The 19,561-nt window shown below is 45.1% G+C and overlaps 1 protein-coding gene and 1 long non-coding RNA gene across 9 annotated transcripts in view; one reads left to right on the top strand and one right to left on the bottom strand.

The window, feature by feature from the left end:
• CARS2 (cysteinyl-tRNA synthetase 2, mitochondrial) overlaps window positions 1-19,561 on the bottom strand; it is a 66,207-nt gene that overhangs the window by 11,491 nt on the left and 35,155 nt on the right. For all 8 annotated transcript variants that reach the window (XM_050766605.1, XM_050766606.1, XM_050766611.1 and 5 more), the window contains 2 exons: window positions 11,154-11,287; window positions 8,068-8,135 (listed from right to left, as the gene is read on the bottom strand). In XM_050766605.1, the coding sequence (XP_050622562.1) occupies window positions 8,068-8,135; window positions 11,154-11,287 (202 nt within the window). The remainder of the gene's footprint in view (window positions 1-8,067; window positions 8,136-11,153; window positions 11,288-19,561) is intronic.
• Window positions 673-2,490, top strand: LOC126940615 (uncharacterized). The gene is made up of 2 exons (XR_007720832.1): window positions 673-768; window positions 846-2,490. It is a non-coding gene; the product is annotated as an uncharacterized LOC126940615 (long non-coding RNA).

The raw sequence follows: 19,561 nt of genomic DNA on the forward strand, positions 1-19,561 counted from the left end.
CAAAATACTGTATCTCAACGCATGGTATTTTATAAGGCATAAAAGACTGGCCTAAGGCCATGCTGCTCAACAACCGTACCGAGAGCAAAACAAATGCAACTGAAGAGCGTCTTGGGGTAGAAGGGGCCGTCCCTGCGGCAGGCTGCCGCGGCCTCACCCACCCACCCGGTAGGAAGGAGGAGACTCCCTGGGCTGCTGAGCAGGAAGAAGGAGCACACTGCTCCACCTGCCTCCGGGGCTCATTCCCTTCAGAGGACTGAGCGGGTCTGGTCTGCTTTCCACCAGGAAGGAGGTCAGCCCCCACCGCACAGCCCAACCCCTGTCTGCCTGTGCCTGAGGCAGTGAGAGCCATTCTCATGTGGGGTGGCATAATGAGAAAGCTGCTGGGCCAATCCCCTAACACAGGGGTGCTCAACCTGGGGTCCACAGACCTCCTAGGGGCCCACAGAGAGAAGGTGGGAGGGCGGGGAGATCTGTGAACTGGGATGGTTAAACAGTTATGTGTTTATTTCTGCCGGCCTTGCACTAAAATGGGCATTTCCTTCGATGGTCAGTGCAGGCAGCAAACACATCGGGAAGCACAGAGCCTGGCACGGTGGCCACAGCTGCCACAGATGACCCTGCAGGGATGACATCACATGCCACGAATCACGAAGCACAGAGCCTGGCGCGGTGGCCATAGCCGTCACAGGTGACCCCTCAGGGATGACATAACACGCCACGAATCACAAAGCACAGAGCCTGGCGCGGTGGCCACAGCCGTCACAGGTGACCCCTCAGGGATGACACCACACGCCATGAATCACGAAGCACAGAGCCTGGCGCGGTGGCCATAGCCGTCACAGGTGACCCCTCAGGGATGACACCACACGCCACAAATCACGAAGCACAGAGCCTGGCGCGGTGGCCACAGCCGTCACAGGTGACCCCTCAGGGATGACACCACACGCCACAAATCACGAGAGGACGGCAGCAATCAGACCCCACCCACGCTGAGCTAACCACTGAGTCAAGCAGAGCACATGCTCCTCTACTTCAGTATCGACGGCCTTTGGGATCCTATGTATTTTATTTTATGTATTTAAAGCAAATTGTAAGGCTGGGTCCACAGACTTCACCAGGCAGCCACAGGGGCCCGGGGTGGGGAGGGGGGCTGGGGGGTATGTGTGTGTGTGCGTGTGTGTGAAGAGCCCCTGTCCAATCCAACAGTAATTCATCAGTAATCACACTGGAATTCAATTTCCGTCTGTCCATCTCCTGGGTGCTCCTTCCCAACTTGTGAAAAAAGCGGTATTATTCCTGGGTCCTCTAATTCGCAACTCGCAGGCTCACTCAAGACCCTCCCTCACCCAAGGTGTTGTGGTTCCAATTAACACACACAGCCACGTCCTGCTGGTTTCGGTTCAGGCTGCGCCCTATTTAGGTCTCCACGTTTCGGTGTGGAAACACCACTCCGCATACAGGCTCCCATGCTCTCTACTTCATTCCAAAGAGGATTCCACCTGGCCTTCTTTCAAAGGCGTTTTCCTCTCATTCAGAATGGAAACATATGCAGAATTAGCCTCAATGTGCTTTACAAATCTAGTAGTTCTTTGAAACCCCAACAACATTAAAGGCTTATCTTCCCCGCTCTTGGGGGGGGCGGGAGCTACTGCAGCGAGCTACAGTAGTTCTAACAGAAATCTGGAATCTAATCTTTCTAGAGCATTGAGTTTCTATGGACTGTTTCCTAATAATACAGAAAGGGGAAACATATTATAACTTCTTCATTACCCAGTATTCTCACAATGATGTGAAAACTCTTGAATACTGTGGGTGCTCATGGACATTAATTTTTTAGCGTGTTCCTGCTCTGTGCCAGCTGATATCAGCAAGTTTCTGCACTACTCTGGTTCCACCGTGCAACTTGCCACGGCTACCTGAGAGGCAAAATGTGGCTATGGCAGGGTAAGCTCGCGCTGGAACTCTCCAGGAGGTAAGCAAACTCCCAGAGCCCAGGCCAGAGGCCTTCGGGTGGGGACGGTAACAAGCCATGTGAGCCCCAGTGAGCTCACGAGGTAACAGGATGCACACTCCCAGGGAGCCCGCTGGGTGCACATGCCAGCTGCCGAGGGACTTCGTATGATGCCAGCGCTGCACACACCCCTGGAGCCCCTGGGCAGAAGCGGGCGCCAGAGCCTCTCTTCTGGGCTAGGCCCTAGCTTGCTTTGAGAGGTACAGTAACCAGAAAGCAGGTTTTAAACCATATCTGAGCTCCAGGGTTGAGCTCCTTCTACGTGGACCGTGGCCTCGATTACGCAGAAAGCACTGGGTTTCCACCCAGGCTACTCTAAAGTCTATCTCCAAGACAAAGAGGACCGGCAGGAAAAGGGTCTTACGCTGGAAACCAGGAATTTGGCGTGTGTTTTTCAGATATAGGCAATACCTTAACATTCCCAAGGAACTATGGGCTGAGGGTAGGTGCGAGCTACCAAAAATATAAAAGAAAAATCATCAGTAAATACATACAGACAAATCAACACAGCAAATAGACAAAGGCATGGAAATTTAAAATCCAGTTGTCGTTCTTCACAAATTAACACGAAAAATGGGCCAGGTGCCGTGGGTCACCCCTGTAATCCCAGCACTTTGTGAAGCTAAGGCAGGAGGATTGCCTGAACCCAGGAGTTTGAGACCAGCCTGGGCAACACAGTGAGACTTCGTCTCTACAAAAAATACAAAATTAGCAGGTGCAGTAGTGCACGCTTGTGGTCCCAGCTCCTTGGGAGGCTGAAGTGAGAGGTTTGCTGGAGCCCACAAGTTTCAGGTTGCAGTGAGCTGGGACTGCACCTGGTGCCTGGGTGACAGTGAAACCCTCTCTCAAAAAAAAAAAAAAAAAAAAAAAATGACAAAAGGTAACCTGATTACAATTCTAATTTGATGATGGAGAGACCTGGGAAACAGATTATTTTCATCTACTGCCAGTGGGAATGTAAATGACACTCGATAAAATCACCAGGGGCTGTGTCCAAAACCTTCTGAATGTGCCTGTATCTTCTGATGTGTGATTTCTACCTCAAGGCACTTTTCTCAAGTCACTCACCATTAGATGTGCACAGATATTTAGCTAAAGGATATTCATCACAGCACTGTAGCCTGCAGAGTACAGGTCTCACAAACAAGTCCAACAACGGGGAAATAAAATCGTGGTGCCTCACTGCCACGAGCCACTACGTGGCCGCTAGATTAAAAATAATGGAGACATGGCAATGTCTGTGAAAATTTAAAATGCACATACCCTAGTGGAAAATGCAGTGGGATTTAAATGACCATTAGTAGGGGATTCTTTAAATTAAGCGGCACCCACACACTGGACTACTCAGCCATTCGAAAGAATGAACCAACTCCACATGGTAGAAAAGCGACGGAGGCCAAGAGGTGAATCAAGCAAGTGCAAAGCGACACCGCTGTGTGTGAAGAGAAAATGAGAAGCACAGCTATGGGGAGATGTGCGAACACACACCTGCTCCGAAGAAACCAAGCAACCGCTGCTTCAGGAGAGAAGCCGGGCAACAGTGAATGCAGTCGGGCAGAAGGCCCGCTTTCCTTCCTTAGTACCTTTGAATTTTTCTACCGTTTGCTTCTCTGTCTTGTCTGCAGTTTCCAAACTTTCTGCAATTAAACCCATCACGTCACTAATCAAATTAAAACCTCACTTAAATTGTTAGGGAAAAGGCGGCACGCATATGACACTGCCTCATGAATGAGACAGAGGAGAAAGGTTTATGCATATTGGCCTATCGTATTCCTACAATGGAACACAGGAAAGTGAATCCAAAACAGAGAACACAACTGTGGCTGCTGGGGAGGGAATGGGTGCAGGCAGGCTCCAGGCCGGCCTTCTCCATGCTCTCTTTAGTGTTAATGCTGAACCCTGCAAATGTTTCACAGATATGACAAAGAAAAGTAAATTGGGGCCGGATGCAGTGGCTCACACCTGTAATCCCAGCACTTTGGGAGGCCGAGGCAGGTGGACCTGAGGTCAGCAGTTCAAGACCAGCCTGGCCAACATAGTGAAACCCCATCTCTACTACAAATACAAAAATTAGCTGGGTGTGTGGTATGGGCCTGTAATCCCAGCTACTTGGGAGGCTGAGGCACAAGAATCGCTTGAATCTGGGAGGCGGAGGTTGCAGTCAGTTGAGATCACACTAATGGACTACAGCCTGGGTGAGAGCAACACTCTCTCTCAAAAAAAGACAAAACAAAACAAAAAGTAAATTGGAAAGGGGAAGAGAGAGACCATCACACCAGAAACAAACAGAACAAGTGAACCTCTTGTGTTAATGAAAGGAGATCATTACACACTGTGAGTATATGTTCAGACCACAGAGCTTTAGTGGGATGCAGTCTACAAGAAAAAGAAATTTAAGTCCAGAATAGGCAAATCACAGAAACAGAAAGTTGTCAGGGGCTAGGAGGAGGTGGGAGTGAAAAGTGACAGCCCATGGGTGTGGCATTTCTTTTGAGGTGATAAAAACGTTCTTACATAGTGGTGATGGTTTCACAACTGTGAATATCCTACAAACCACTAAGCAGCACAATTTAAAAGGGTGACTTATGTAGTATGTGTGTTGTATTTCAATAAAGCTATTAGTTTAAAAAGAAATAAAAAGAAGCCTTAAGTTTTACTCAATAGTTTTACTTTTAACAGTAATATTGGTATTAAGTTTTTAAATTTATTTTGTGTGTATTTTAAGATAAAACAAAAAGTTGATATGCTCTTATAAGATGTTTACTGTAAGAGAGGAAAATAAAGAGCTAAAACTAAAAAGCCCTGTGATATTAAATTTTATTTGGATATATCAAAAGTAACCCAAATAATGAATCTATTTTGTATGTATAGGTTTATCTTCCTCTCCCCTAGCTCTGACCCCTGACAAAGCCTAGATGCAGTGTCACTCTGGTAGCGATCAACATCGCAGTGCCCAAATCTTGCCTTCAAAATCCCATTTCCCCTTAAAGGCAGGGAGGCTGCTTGGAGAAACAGCAGGTCTGGGTAGGAAAGCAAAAGGCAGGCAGGTGCAGGAGGGCACAAGAGAGGCCAAGGGGCCTGTCCCTGGGGGGCCGGAGCCAATCAGAAGAACCTTCCCTGGCTAAATCCAGGATGATTTCAACACCAAAAAGATAACGACTGAATTGACAATACACTGAATAAATATAAATCATTGACTCTGTCTACTACAAAAAGAAAGACAAAACTCTTTTCTTTAAGAGGAATGCCAACTAATAAATGTAAAAGAGGGAACAATAAGACAGCCATGACTTTGCAATAACCAATGAAATACATGATCAAAGTGAAGCCTCTAAAACCATAGGGTGGAAGCTTATTAGGGTACAAAATACCACACAGCATGCCACTGCTCAGATGCTTCATATTCATAAGAAGAAAATAAACTCTGCAGTACAGGGATCTGGTAGTCATTCCTTAACAAATGGTAAAACTCACCATCATGAATCACAGGACAACCTGACCTTGCAGCCCCCAGGGAATGCACTGTGAGTTCACAGCATCAACTACAAGGTATTCCTGCCAAAAAGCTTCTCTCTGGGTCAAACTGACCCTTTAACCCTCACTTCCAGTGAAAGGAACTACAGGAGATAGAAGAACAAGCTAAATGACACCACAGCAAAACAGACAAATCCAAAATGTGGGATGTTCAACAAGACAAGTGGCCCAATCTCTTCAAAAAGTCAACACCACAGGGAAAACAAAAGTGGATACTGCTGTAGATTAGATTAGAAACCTAGAAAGAACAATGAAATATAATTCAGCCTAAAGGAAGGAAATTTTGATATGGAATATAACATAGGTAAATCTTGAGAACACCATGCTAAGTGAAATAAGCCAGTCACAAAAGGACAATTACTATATGATTCCACTTACATGAGATCTAGAGCAGCCAAAATCATGGAAACAGAAAGTAGAAGGGTTGTTGCCAACGCCTGGGGAAAGGGGAAATGGGAAGTTGTTCAATGAGTCCACAGTTTTGGTTTTACAAGATGAAAAAATTCTAGAGATCTGTTGCATAACAATGTGAACATATTAACACTACTGAACTGAATGGTTAAGACGATAACTTTTATACTACGTGGTTTCTTTAACCACATTAAAAAAACAACTAAAAAGACACAACATACAAATGAAAAACATGAACCTTGTGTCTCAGGGGAGCTCAAGGAGGGGCAGATTTAAGGGAACAGACAGTTGGTGGAGCAGTCAGAACACGCACAACACATACTAAGTTCCATGGGTGTGGTTCACGGAGCCCTAAAACAATTACAACAGTAACATCAGAGATCACTGATCACAGATCACCATAACAGATTTAATAATGAGAAACTTTGAAACATTGTAAGAATTACCCAAATATGACACACAGAAACGAAGTGAGAACATGCTGTTGGCAAAATCATGCCAACAGACTTGCTTGGTGCAGGGCTGCCACAAACCTTCAATCTGTAAAGACACGGCATCTGCGAAGTGTGCTAAAGTGAAGCTCAATAAAGCAAGGTCCCTGCAGTGGCTGGGCTCTGACTCCCTCTGCGCCATGCATCCCTGTGGCCGGGCTCCGACCCTCTCTGCGCCATGCAACCCCATGGCCGGGCTCCCACCCCCTCTGCGTCATGCATCCCTGTGGCCGGGCTCCGACCCTCTCTGCGCCATGCAACCCCATGGCCGGGCTCCCACCCCCTCTGCGTCATGCATCCCTGTGGCCGGGCTCCGACCCTCTCTGCGCCATGCAACCCCATGGCCGGGCTCCCACCCCCTCTGCGTCATGCAGCCCTGTGGCCGTGCTCCGACCCCACTCTACGTCATGTAACCCCGTGGCCGGTTTGGGACCCCCTCTGCGTCATGCAACCCCGTGGCCGGGCTCTGACCCCCCTCTGTGTCATGCAACCCCGTGGCCGGGCTCTGACCCCACTCTGCATCATGCAACCCCGTGGCTGGTTTGGGACTCCCTCTGCGTCATGCAACCCCGTGGCCGGGCTCCGACCCCACTCTGCATCATGCAACCCTGTGGCCGGGCTCCGACCCCCCTCTGCGTCATGCAACTGCCTTGCTCCACTTCTACGTGTGCTGTGCATGCGCTAATACATTTCTCTTCTCTTGATAATCTGTCTTTGGCCAGTCTAATTTACTAATTAATTTAGGCGAGAGAATCTAAGCTGGGTAGGAGGAAAAGATCCTACACAGCAAATACAGCAAAATAATCACAACCATTGAATCTGGGTGCAGCCGTAGTGACGTTTCTTTCCACTTTTCTGTAGGTTTGAAATTTTGCCCGGGATAAAGTGGAAAAAGTCTACGTAAGGAAACTATATACAAATTATTTTGTGAGGAGCAGTCCCTGTTGGTTTATCCTAAATCTGACGGGTACAGCTTTCACTGGTTTGCTGTTTAGGTGGTGAGATCTGGATACTTCTTCTCCATTTATTTTGCAATTAAATTAAATCTGGCTTTAAAGACAGGCCAGAAGACAAAGGAGGAGCTCAAACTATGTCAGCCAGAGCCCTCCGTGTGTGCGCCTGTTTTTCATTCACACACGGAAATTCCCATTCCATGTGTCAGCACCACAGCACGATGACATTGTTCAGGTTGGTTAAGGATCCAGCCAGCTCTGAGCCTATTAAAGGCAAACAGCAAAACCCAAACAAATCCCAAAGCCACACTAGTAGGAGGCAGTGGATGAGGGAGGGAAGGAAGTTAGCAGATGTGCCAAGAGAGAAACAACCATTATAAAAGGAAAAGACAAGGAAGAAGGCACCGGCCTTGAAACCCGGAGAGAGAAAGGTAAGCTCTACCAAGAAGAGACTGAGGAAACCCGCAGGAGGCGCACAGCTGAGAGCGCGATTAGGCGGAGAGCCACGTAACGTGGGAGGGAGGGTGAGGCAGGTCTCGTCCTAGGAAAGGGGCCAGAGGGCACTGGGAATGGGTTTCTGTGGTTCTCAAATGACACAGAAGCCTCTGAGATGGGTTCCACAAGCTATCAGCACCTCAGAGATACTGTACAAAAAGCACATTACCTTAATAGTAATGTAGTTTTTTAACGATTTGGACATTTTTTCTTCTTTGCCTTTCACGTGCAAATGCCCTGAAACAAAAACAAAAGCATTCAGTGTGAGCTGGGTGAGGAGGCTCTCTGGCCTCAGGGACACATGGCTTCCCGGGAAACGAATGGGAACCTGCACGTATCCAATGTACAGACCGGTGTATGTTGGTATAAACCTGCCCCCAAATCTTCACCCGTGCTGGGCCTTCTGGGAAGACACGACCTGCCCTTGTTCCATGGTTCAGGGACACAGCCCCACACCAAGGGCGGATGGCAGGGGTGTCCCAGCTGACTCAGAAGCTAAACAAGAACCAGCAACCGTGGTGCCGACAGCAGTATTTCATCTATTTTCCCCTTTCCTGTAATTCAGAGATACTGATTTAACGGACAGCATCCGAAGAAAAGACAAAGCTCTCATTTGGCAAATCAGGCACTTGGCGGTGAAGCTTGTTGACCGTTGTCCAAAAACAGAGTGGTGCTTGTGGGTCTCTGAGTGGGAAGAATCAGAGGTTCTGTGCAGTTGTTTTCACAGACTTTGATGACACGGGTATTATTTAATCCCCTATGTATGTGAAAGACAGGAGGAAAACCAAACCCATTTAAGGAATTCCTAAATCTGACCCTGAAATTCTCCCTGGCCTGTAGCTTTACAAGGCTCATCTCCAAGAGAAGTGCTTTCTGTTTCTAACAGAAGACTGTTCCTCTTTTTCTGACACAAATAGCAGTGCTCCAGGCCAGACATGGTGGCTCACACCCGTAATCCCAGCCCTTTGGGAGGCTAAGGCAGAAGGACCGCTTGAGCCCAGGAGTTTGGAGACCAGTCTGGGCAACATGGCAACACCCGGTCTCTACAAAAAAATTAAAAATTAGCTGGGCGTGGTGGGGCACACCTGCAGTTCCAACATCCCAGCAACTCAGGAGGCTGAGGTGGGAGGATTGCTTGAGCCCAGGAGGTTGGGCCTACAGTGAGCTACGTTCATGCCACTGCACTCCAGCCTGGGCCACAGAGCGACACTCTGCCTCAAAAACAAACAAACAAACAAACAAACAAACTGATTAGATTGTGATTTCCAAAAAACATATATAACTTTGAATATGTAATTCTATATAACGTGATTACACCAAAATTGGTATTTGGAAAACGAAACACATTTGCTAAGGCCTGAATGTTTATGTCCTCCCATATTCCTGTCTAAATCCTCAGCCCTCAGGTGATGGTAACTGAAGGCAGGGCCTGTGGGAGGTGATAAGGTCACAGGGGGCAGAGCCAGTGTGAATGGAATCAGTGCTCTTATAACAGAGGCCCCTGGAGAGCTGACAGCCATCTATGAATGGGAAGCAGGCCCTTCCAGGACACCGAATCTGCCAGTGCGCGGACGCAGGACTTCCAGCCAGCAGAACCGGGAGGAATTCATTGCTGCTGTTCATAAGATGCCCGCTTTTAGTATTTGGCTATAGCAGCCCTAACAGGCTCGGATAGCGTCTCCCCACGTAGCTCTTCCATCCACTAGGTACAGGAGAACAGGTGTAACTTCTCCTGTGTCAGGAGACACTGATGTTTTGTTTGGGGCCAAACTAGGATGAAAAAGATTCCTGGTACCTTAATAGGTGGTAAAAAACAAAACAAAACAAAAATCACTGGAAAGATAGCAACAAAACCTTCCCACGGGGTGCGGTGGCTCACGCCTACAATCCCAGCACTTTGGGAGGCAGAGGTGGTGGATCACTTGAGGTCAGGGGTTCGAGACCAACGTGGCCAACATGGTGAAACCCCGCTTCTACTAAAAATACAAAAATTAGCCGGGTGTGGTAGTGTGCACCTGTAGTCCCAGCTACTACGACAGCAGAGGCAGGAGAATTGCTTGAACCCAGGAGGCAGAGGTTGCGGTGAGCTCAGATAGTGCCACTGCACTCCCAGCCTGGGGGATGCAGCGAGACTGTCTCAACAACAACAACAACAACAACAACAGCAAATGCTTTCCCATTCCCACATTAGAAGGTGAAGACGACCTCTGTTTCTAGACCCCCGCCCTCCTCATTACCTGACAGGGCCAAGCGTCACACAGCTAAGGCTGCCCTTTCTGCCCCCAGCTCCACACTCGCTGAAGGGCTCATGGCAGGTCGTGGTGTCAATGACAAACCCTGACCCACTGAAGAGGATAAATCTGCAGACAGAAACGCGCCTGCGGAGGGAGCAACGCCAGCTCCTCAGACAGTTCAGCGGGTGCTGAACTGAGCCCTGAACGAAGTCACTGAGGAAGTGACTTTGGGGCAATCAGCCTCATCTATTTACTTTCATGAAGAAACCCAAGTGAACCCTGCTGCGGACCAGAAAACCGGAGCACTTCTGCATTTAATGTCACCTCACTGTGACATCCTAGTTTCCCTTTCAAGGATTTCAAAAACTAGTACTTGTTAATTTTCTGTATTTTAGATGTCAAAGTTTGCATCTCCAAATCCTATCACTCTTTATATTTCTTCGTCTCAAATACCTTAGCTGGCCATTCCCAAAACGTAGTAAGACTAGCTAATTCTGGCCCTGTAAACTTGGAAATGACTCTTCCAGTGCATCCAGGTGAATTCCAAAACTGCTGGGTTCGAGGTGTTGCTTAACTCATGGTGTAGCATCCACTTCTGAGAGCAGACAGCTGGGGTTCATCAATGAGGGGTTTGAACAGTGGAAGAAAGGGCAATATTTTTAGAAGATGGCAGAGATGTCTAGTGACAATATTATAGCTTCAGAAAGGAGTGTTCATAATTATCACTACATTGTACTACTTGAAGTTCCTTCCTAATAGTTTTACTTGAAAGAAATATATATAGAACAGCATTGCCAAACATTTTCCATATTCTAGTCAGTTCCAAAAAGGTATAATCATTGCTGCAATCCAAGGAATTTCATGTCCAAATGATTGAAACTCAAAAATAATTTAAGAGGCAAATCCATTTCTTGACCTATTAGCTGATCTATTATGTATTTCCAAATGTAGCTGTTCCGCCGACAAAGGCAGAACTGCCAGCATTGAAACAGAACAAATTAAATCTGAAGTTAGTACTTACCAGAATGCAGAAAATAATTTCCCCACTGCTCGCACTGATGAAAGACTTCACACTGTGCAATTTCGTTTTCATGATGTGGAAAAGCTAAATCTTTCCCACCTGAATGGATATCCAGTTGACTTCCAAATACCATACTGCAAGACACAGTACAAAGTAGTGAATTCATTCAATCAAGCAGCATATTTTCTTCTAACCTCAACTATTTACTCCTTCCAGCGTTTTTAATTCAATGAATAAATGAATCGCAATTTTAAATCAATTTGCATGATAATTTAACTGATTCAAATGAAAACTGAAATCCTGTCATCACAAACCCATAATTCAGGACTTTTCATCCTAGTAAAGGGACATTCTTTTGGCTCCAGGTTTGTTCATTTCTTTTGTTTTCTTTCTTTCTTTTCTTTGCTTTCTTTCTTTCTCTATTTTTTTAACTCAAAAAGTTACCTTTACTTACTTTCTTTATTTTATTTATTTATTTATTTTTGAGACAGAGTCTCGCTCTCTTGCCCAGGCTGGAGTGCAGTGGTGTGATCTTGGCTCACTGCAAGCTCCACCTCCTGGGTTCATGCCATTCTCCTGCCTCAGTCTCCCTAGTAGCTGAGATTACAGGAGCCCGCCACCGCGCCCGGCTAATTTTTTGTATTTTTAGTAGAGACGGGGTTTCACTGTGGTCTCAATCTCCTGACCTCATGATCCGCCCGCCTTGTCCTCCCAAAGTGTTGGGATTACAGGCGTGAGCCACGGCACCTGGCCCACCTTTACTTCCTTTCAATAGGTAGAGTTTAGTGACTTTCCAACTTTAACAAGAGATGGAACTATAAAATCGTGACAATGTTTCATCTGGCTTTTGCAAAGGTAACTAACAGTCACACGGGAATAACAAGGTAAGAGAGTTCAAAGCAACACATGTTGCCATTTCTCCTACAGCACTGTGCTATGCATCCACAAAAACCGCATTTTTGCAAACCCACACACTAAAATTAACGGGGTTGATGGGGGAAATGAGGCTGGGCCAGGCCAGTCGAAGCTGTGTCCCTGGACCAGCTGCAGAAGCATGGCGATGCGGCAGTCTGGTGGAGTTTCTTAAGATAATAGATATAGAAGTTTCTAAGGTGCCAGCACCCCGTGGAGGTCCTTCCTGCTCCCACTGGTCTGGCTCCCCGTGCTCGGGGAAGGACTGCACATGCAGGTCTCAAGCCTGAGGAAACGGGCATCACAGAAACACACGTTGTAGCGTGACGTTCTAAGATTTTTACATCTTAGCGATGGGTCGTCTCAGGGTAACTCTAACATTCCCTGCAGTTCAAATGCTGGGAAGGAGACCGTGGGACCAGGACTGAGGAGGAGATGGGAGGGGCCTCATTTGTATCTGGATGGGCAATTCTCCTTTACGAATATCTGAAGCCAACACAACGACGTGAAAGTTTCACAAGCTGAACGATGGGGCCACAGCCTTCACGATGTTAGTCTCGCTCCTGATATCTACATTAATACCTATTTTAAAATCAGAGAAGGCTCAGAAGGAACAACAATGGTCTCTTCATTATTTAATCTTTCTACAAAAATAAGGAATTTCACAGTAACATTACACGTCAAACTCACGAAATGTTTTCTACCTGCTTTAGAGAAATTATTTGAATCTAAAAAACGAATCTACAACCCAGTTTATATGCCACGGTCTGCTATTAAGTATTGATAAACACACAGAAGAAAAGTGTGACTGGTGACTGGACATTTTTAATTTTTTTTTAATCAAAAGTCAGGCCCATGCTTCCTACTAACAACAGAGCTTGAGGTCTGAGGAATGACAGAAGCATTTCCAGATGAGCTGCATAACCACAGTGCAAGTGGTGGGGGCTTAGCAGCAAAGGGAATCTCTTTCTGGGTCTTAAAGAAGACCCACCAAAATTCAGACAGGCAGGTCGTGGGGGACCAGGCTTCCCTCCTGGTGGAATGCAGAGACCCCACTCAGGGCTGAATACTCACTCAAGCAGTCTGGGAGTCCATGAATGGAGCAAAGTCCTCGCATGGGAGATAATTATCCCCACCCAACCCCCTCTACACCCAGCCAGGAAACACATCCCCGATACGATGCCCACAGGTTTCGGGGTGACTGGATTTATCCATCTGAAAATCTTTGATGTAGCTAATAGCTTAAAATGTTTACCTTAATCATCCTTTCCTGTGTTTGTAAGTTTTTTAAAACTGTTCATTAAAATAAATATTTGCTATCAAGTATACTAAAATCCATGAGTTAACAGTGATTTTTTTTAAACCCCGTTTCTGGTGTTGTTTCCAAGATGGCCAAATAGGAACAGCTCCAGTCTACAGCTCCCAGCATGAGCAATGCAGAAGAAGAGTGATTTCTGCATTTCCAACTGAGGTACCAGGTTCATCTCACTGGGGCTTGTTGGACAGTGGGTACAGTCCACGGAGTGTGAGCTGAAGCAGGGTGGGGCATCGCCTCACCTAGGAAGCAGAAGGGGTCAGGGAATTCCCTTTCCTACCCAAGGGAAGCCATGACAGACGGTACTTGGAAAATCGGGATACTCCCACCCTAATACTGCGCTTTTCTAATGGTCTTAGCAAACGGCACACCAGGAGATTATATCCCATGCCTAGCTTGGAGGGTCCCATGAACATGGAGCCTCACTCACTGCTAGCACAGCAGTCTGACTGCAAGGCAGCAGTGAGGCTGGGGGAGGCTCAGCGTCTGCCATTGCTGAGACTTGAGTAGGTAAACAAAGCAGCCAGGAAGCTTGAACTGGGTGGAACCCACCGCAGCTCACGGAGGCCTGCATGCCTCTGTAGACTCCACCTCTGGAGGCAGGGCATAGCTGAACAAAAGGCAACAGAAACTTCTGCAGACTTAAACGTTCCTGCCTGACAGCTTTGAAGAGAGCAGTGGTTCTCCCAGCACCGAGTTTGAGATCTGAGAATGGACAGACTGCCTCCTCAAGTGGGTCCCTGACCCCCGAGTAGCCTAACTGGGAGACACCTCCCATTGGGTGCCAACTGACACCTCATATAGCCAGGTGCCCCTCTGAGACAAAGCTTCTAGTGGAATGATCAGACAGCAACATTTGCTGTTCTGCAATATTTGCTGCTCTGTAGCCCCCGGTGGTGATACCCAGGCAAACAGGGTCTGGAGTGGATCCAGAAAACTCCAACAGACCTGCAGCTGAGGGCCCTGACTGTTAGAAGAAAAACTAACAAACACAAAGGACATCCACACCAAAACCCCATGTGTACCTCACCATCATCAAAGACCAAAGGTAGATAAAACCACAAACGTGGGGAGAAAACAGAGCAGAAAAGCTGAAAATTCTAAAAATCAGAGCACCTCTTCTCCTCAAAAGGAATGCAGCTCCTCGCCAGCAATGGAACAAAGCTAGACGGAGAATGACTTTGACGAGTTGAGAGAAGAAGTTTTCAGACGATCGGTAATAACAAACTTCTCCGAGCTAAAGGAGGATGTTCGAACCCATCGCAAAGAAGCTAAAAACCTTGAAAAAAGATCAGATGAATGGCTAACTAGAATAAACAGCATAGAGAAGACCTTAAATGACCTGATGGAGCTGAAAACCATGGCACAAGACCTACGTGACGCATGCACAAGCTTCAGTAGCCAATTTGATCAAGTGGAAGAAAGGGTATCAGTGATCGAAGATCAAATGAATGAAATGAAGCAAGAAGAGAAGTTGACAGGAAAAAGAGGAAAAAGAAATGAACAAAGCCTCCAAGAAATATGGGACTATGTGAAAAGACCAAATCTACATCTGATTGGTGTACCTGAAGGTGACGGGGAGAATGCAACCAAGTTGAAAAACACTCTTCAGGATATTATCCAGGAGAACTTCCCCAACCTAGCAAGGCAAGCCAACATTCACAATCAGGAAATACAGAGAACGTCACAGAGATACTCCTCGAGAAGAGATACTCCTCAAGAAGAGCAACTCCAAAACACATAACTGTCAGATTCACCAAAGTTGAAATTAAGGAAAAAATGTTAAGGGCAGCCAGAGAGAAAGGTTGGGTTACCCACAAAGGGAAGCCCATCAGACTAACAGCGGATCTCTCAGCAGAAACTCTACAAGCCAGAAGAGGGTGGGGGCCAATATTCAACATTCTTAAAGAAAAGAATTTTCAACCTGGAATTTCATATCCAGCCAAACTAAGCTTCATAAGTGAAGGAAAAATAAAATCCTTTACAGACAAGCAAATGCTGAGAGATTCTGTCACCACAAGGCCTGCCTTACAAGAGCTCCTGAAGGAAGCACTGAACACGGAAAGGAAAAACCAGTACCAGCCACTGCAAAAACATGCCAAATTGTAAAGACAATCCTTGCTAGGAAGAAACTGTATCAACTAATGAGCAAAGTAACCAGTTAACATCATAATGACAGGATCAGATTCACACATAACAATATTAACCTTAAATGTAAATGGACTAAATGCTTCAATTAAAAGACACAGACTGGCAAATTGGATAAAGAGTCAAGACCCATCAGTGTGCTGTATTCAGGAGACCCATCTCACATGCAGACACACACATAGGCTCAAAATAAAGGGATGGAGGAAGATCTACCAAGCAAATGGAAAACAAAAAAAAAGCAGGGGTTGCAAACCTAGTCTCTGATAAAACAGACTTTAAACCAACAACGATCAAAAGAGACAAAGAAAGCCATTACACAATGGTAAAGGGATCAATTCAACAAGAAGAGCTAACTATCCTAAATACATATGTACCCAATACAGGAGCACCCAGATTCATAAAGCAAGTCCTTAGAGACCTACAAAGGGACTTAGACTTCCACACAATAATAATGGGAGACTCACCCCACTGTCAACATTAAACAGATCAACAAGACAGAAAGTTAACAAGGATATTCAGGAATTGAACTCAGCTCTGCACCAAGCAGACCTAATAGACATCTACAGAAATTTCCACCCCAAATCAACAAAATATACATTCTTCTCAGCACCACATCACACTTATTCCAAAATTGACCACATAGTTGGAAATAAAGCACTCCTCAGCAAATGTAAAAGAACAGAAATTATAACAAACTGTCTCTCAGACCACAGTGCAATCAAACTAGAACTCAGGATTAAGAAACTCACTCAAAATCACTCAACTACTTGGAAACTTAACAACCTGCTCCTGAATCACTACTGGGTACATAACGAAATGAAGACAGAAATAAGATGTTCTTTGAAACCAATGAGAACAAAGGCACAACATACCAGAATCTCTGGGACACATTTAAAGCAGTGTGTACAGGGAAATTTATAGCACTAAATGCCCACAAGAGAAAGCAGGAAAGATCTAAAATTGACACTCTAACATCACAATTCAAAGAACTAGAGAAGCAAGAGCAAACACATTCAAAAGCTAGCAGAAGGCAAGAAATAACTAAGATCAGAGCAGAACTGAAGGAGATAGAGACACAAAAAACCCTCCAAAAAATCAATGAATCCAGGAGCTAGTTTTTTGAAAAGCTCAACAAAATTGATAGACTGCTAGCAAGACTAATAAAGAAGACAAGAGAGAAGAATCAAATAGACGCAATAAAAAATGATAAAGCGGATGTCACCACCGACCCCACAGAAATACAAACTACCATCAAAGAATACTATAAACACCTCTACACAAATAAACTAGAAAACCTAGAAGAAATAGATAAATTCCTAGACACATACACTATTCCAAGACTAAACCAGGAAGAAGTTGAATCCCTGAATGGACCAATAATAGGCTCTGAAATTGAGGCAATAATAGCCTACCAACCAAAAAGACACCAGGACCAGACAGATTCACAGTCAAATTCTAACAGAGGTACAGAGAGGAGCTGGGTACCATTCCTTCTGAAACTATTCCAATCAATAGAAAACGAGGGAATCCTCGCTAACATATTTTATGAGGCCAGCATCATCCTGATCCCAAACCTGGCAGAGACACTATAAAAAAGGAGAATTTTAGACCAATATCCCTGATGAACATCAATGCAAAAATCTTCAATAAAATACTGGCAAACCAAATCCAGCAGCACATCAAAAAGCTTATCCACCATGATCAAGTGGGCTTCATCCCTGGAAGGCAAGGCTGGTTCAACTCATGCAAATCAATAAACGTAATCCATCACATAAACAGAACCAAAGACAAAAACCACATGATTATCTCAATAGATGCAGAAAAGGCCTTCAACAAAATTCAGCAGCCCTTCATGCTAAAAACTCTCAATAAACTACATATTGATGGGACATATCTCAAAATAGTAAGAGCTATTTATGACAAACCCACAGCCAAAATCATACTGAATGGGCAAAAACTAGAAGCATTCCGTTTGAAAACTGGCACAAGACAGGGATGCCCTCTCTCACCACTCCTATTCAACATAGTGTTGGAAGTTCTGGCCAGGGAAATCAGGCAGGAGAAAGAAATAAAGGGTATTCAATTAGGAAAAGAGGAAGTCAAATTGTCCCTGTTTGCAGATGACATGATTGTATATTTAGAAAACCCCATCGTCTCAGCTCAAAATCTCCTTAAGCTAATAAGCAACTTCAGCAAAGTCTCAGGATACAAAATCAATGTGCAAAAATCACAAGCATTCCTATACACCAATAACAGACAATCAGAGACTCAAATCATCAGTGAACTCCCATTCACAATTGCTTCAAAGAGAATAAAATATCTTGGAATCCAACTTACAAGGGATGTGAAGGACCTCTTCAAGGAGAACTACAAACCATTGCTCAATGAAATAAAAGAGGACACAAACAAATGGAAGAACATTCCATGCTCATGGATAGGAAGAATCAATATCGTGAAAATGGCCATACTGCCCAAGGTAATTTATAGATTCAATGCCATCCCCATTAAGCTACCAATGACTTTTTTCACAGAATTGGAAAAAACTACTTTAAAGTTCATACGGTTTAAAGTTCAAAAAAGAGCCTGCATTGCCAAGACAATCCTAAGCCAAAAGAACAAAGCTGCAGGCATCACGCTACCTGACTTCAAACTATACTACAAGGTTACAGTAACCAAAACAGCATGGTACTGGTACCAAAACAGAGATATAGAACAATGGAACAGAACAGAGCCCTCAGAAATAATACCACACATCTACAACCATCTGAACTTTGACAAACCTGACAAAAAAATGGGGAAAGGATTCCCTATTTAATAAATGGTGCTGGGAAAACTGGCTAGCCATATGTGGAAAGCTGAAACTGGATCCCTTCCTTACACCTTATACAAAAATTAATTCAAGATGGATTAAAGACTTAAATGTTAGACCTAAAACCATAAAAACTCTAGAAGAAAACCTAGGCAATACCATTCAGGCCATAGGCATGGGCAAGGACTTCATGACTAAAACACCAAAAGCAATGGCAACAAAAGCCAAAATTGACATATGGGATCTAATTAAACTAAAGAGCTTCTGCATAGCAAAAGAAACAACCATCAGAGTGAACAGGCAACCTACAGAACAGGAGAAAATTTTTACAATCTACCCAACTGACAAAGGGCTAATATCCAGAATCTACAAAGAATTTAAACAAATTTACAAGAAAAAATCAAACAACCCCATCAAAAAGTGGGTGAAGCATATGAAGAGATGACACTTCTCAAAAGAAGACATTTATGCAGCCAACAGACACATGAAAAAATGCTCATCATCAATGGCCATCAGAGAAATGCAAAGCAAAACCACGATAGACCATCTCACACCAGTTAGAATGGCGATCATTAAAAAGTCAGGAAACAACAGGTGCTGGAGAGGATGTGGAGAAATAGGAATGCTTTTACACTGTCAGTGGGACTGAAAACTAGTTCAACCATTGTGGAAGACAGTGTGGCGATTCCTCAAGGATCTAGAACTAGAAATACCATTTGACCCAGCCATCCCATTACTGGATATATACCCAAAGGATTATAAATCATGCTGCTACAAAGACACATGCACACGTATGTTTACTGCAGCACTATTCACAATAGCAAAGACTTGGAACCAACCCAAATGTCCACCAATGATAGACTGGATTAAGAAAATGTGGCACATATACACCATGGAATACTATGCAGCCATAAAAAAAAGGATGAGTTCATGTCCTTTGTAGGGACATGGATGAAGCTGGAAGCCATCATTCTCAGCAAACTATCACAAGGACAAAAAACTAAACACCGCATGTTCTCACTTATAGGTGGGAATTGAACAATGAGAACACTTGGACACAGGGTGGGGAACATCATACACCGGGGCCTGTCATGGGGTTGGGGGAGTGGGGAGAGATAGCATTAGGAGATATAGCTAACGTAAATGACGAGTTAATGGGTGCAGCACACCAACATGGCACATGTATACAAATGTAACAAACCTGCACATTGTGCACCTGTACCC

The sequence above is a fragment of the Macaca thibetana genome, chromosome 17, assembly GCF_024542745.1.
Source record: "Macaca thibetana thibetana isolate TM-01 chromosome 17, ASM2454274v1, whole genome shotgun sequence".
Classification (NCBI taxonomy): Eukaryota; Metazoa; Chordata; class Mammalia; order Primates; family Cercopithecidae; genus Macaca; species Macaca thibetana.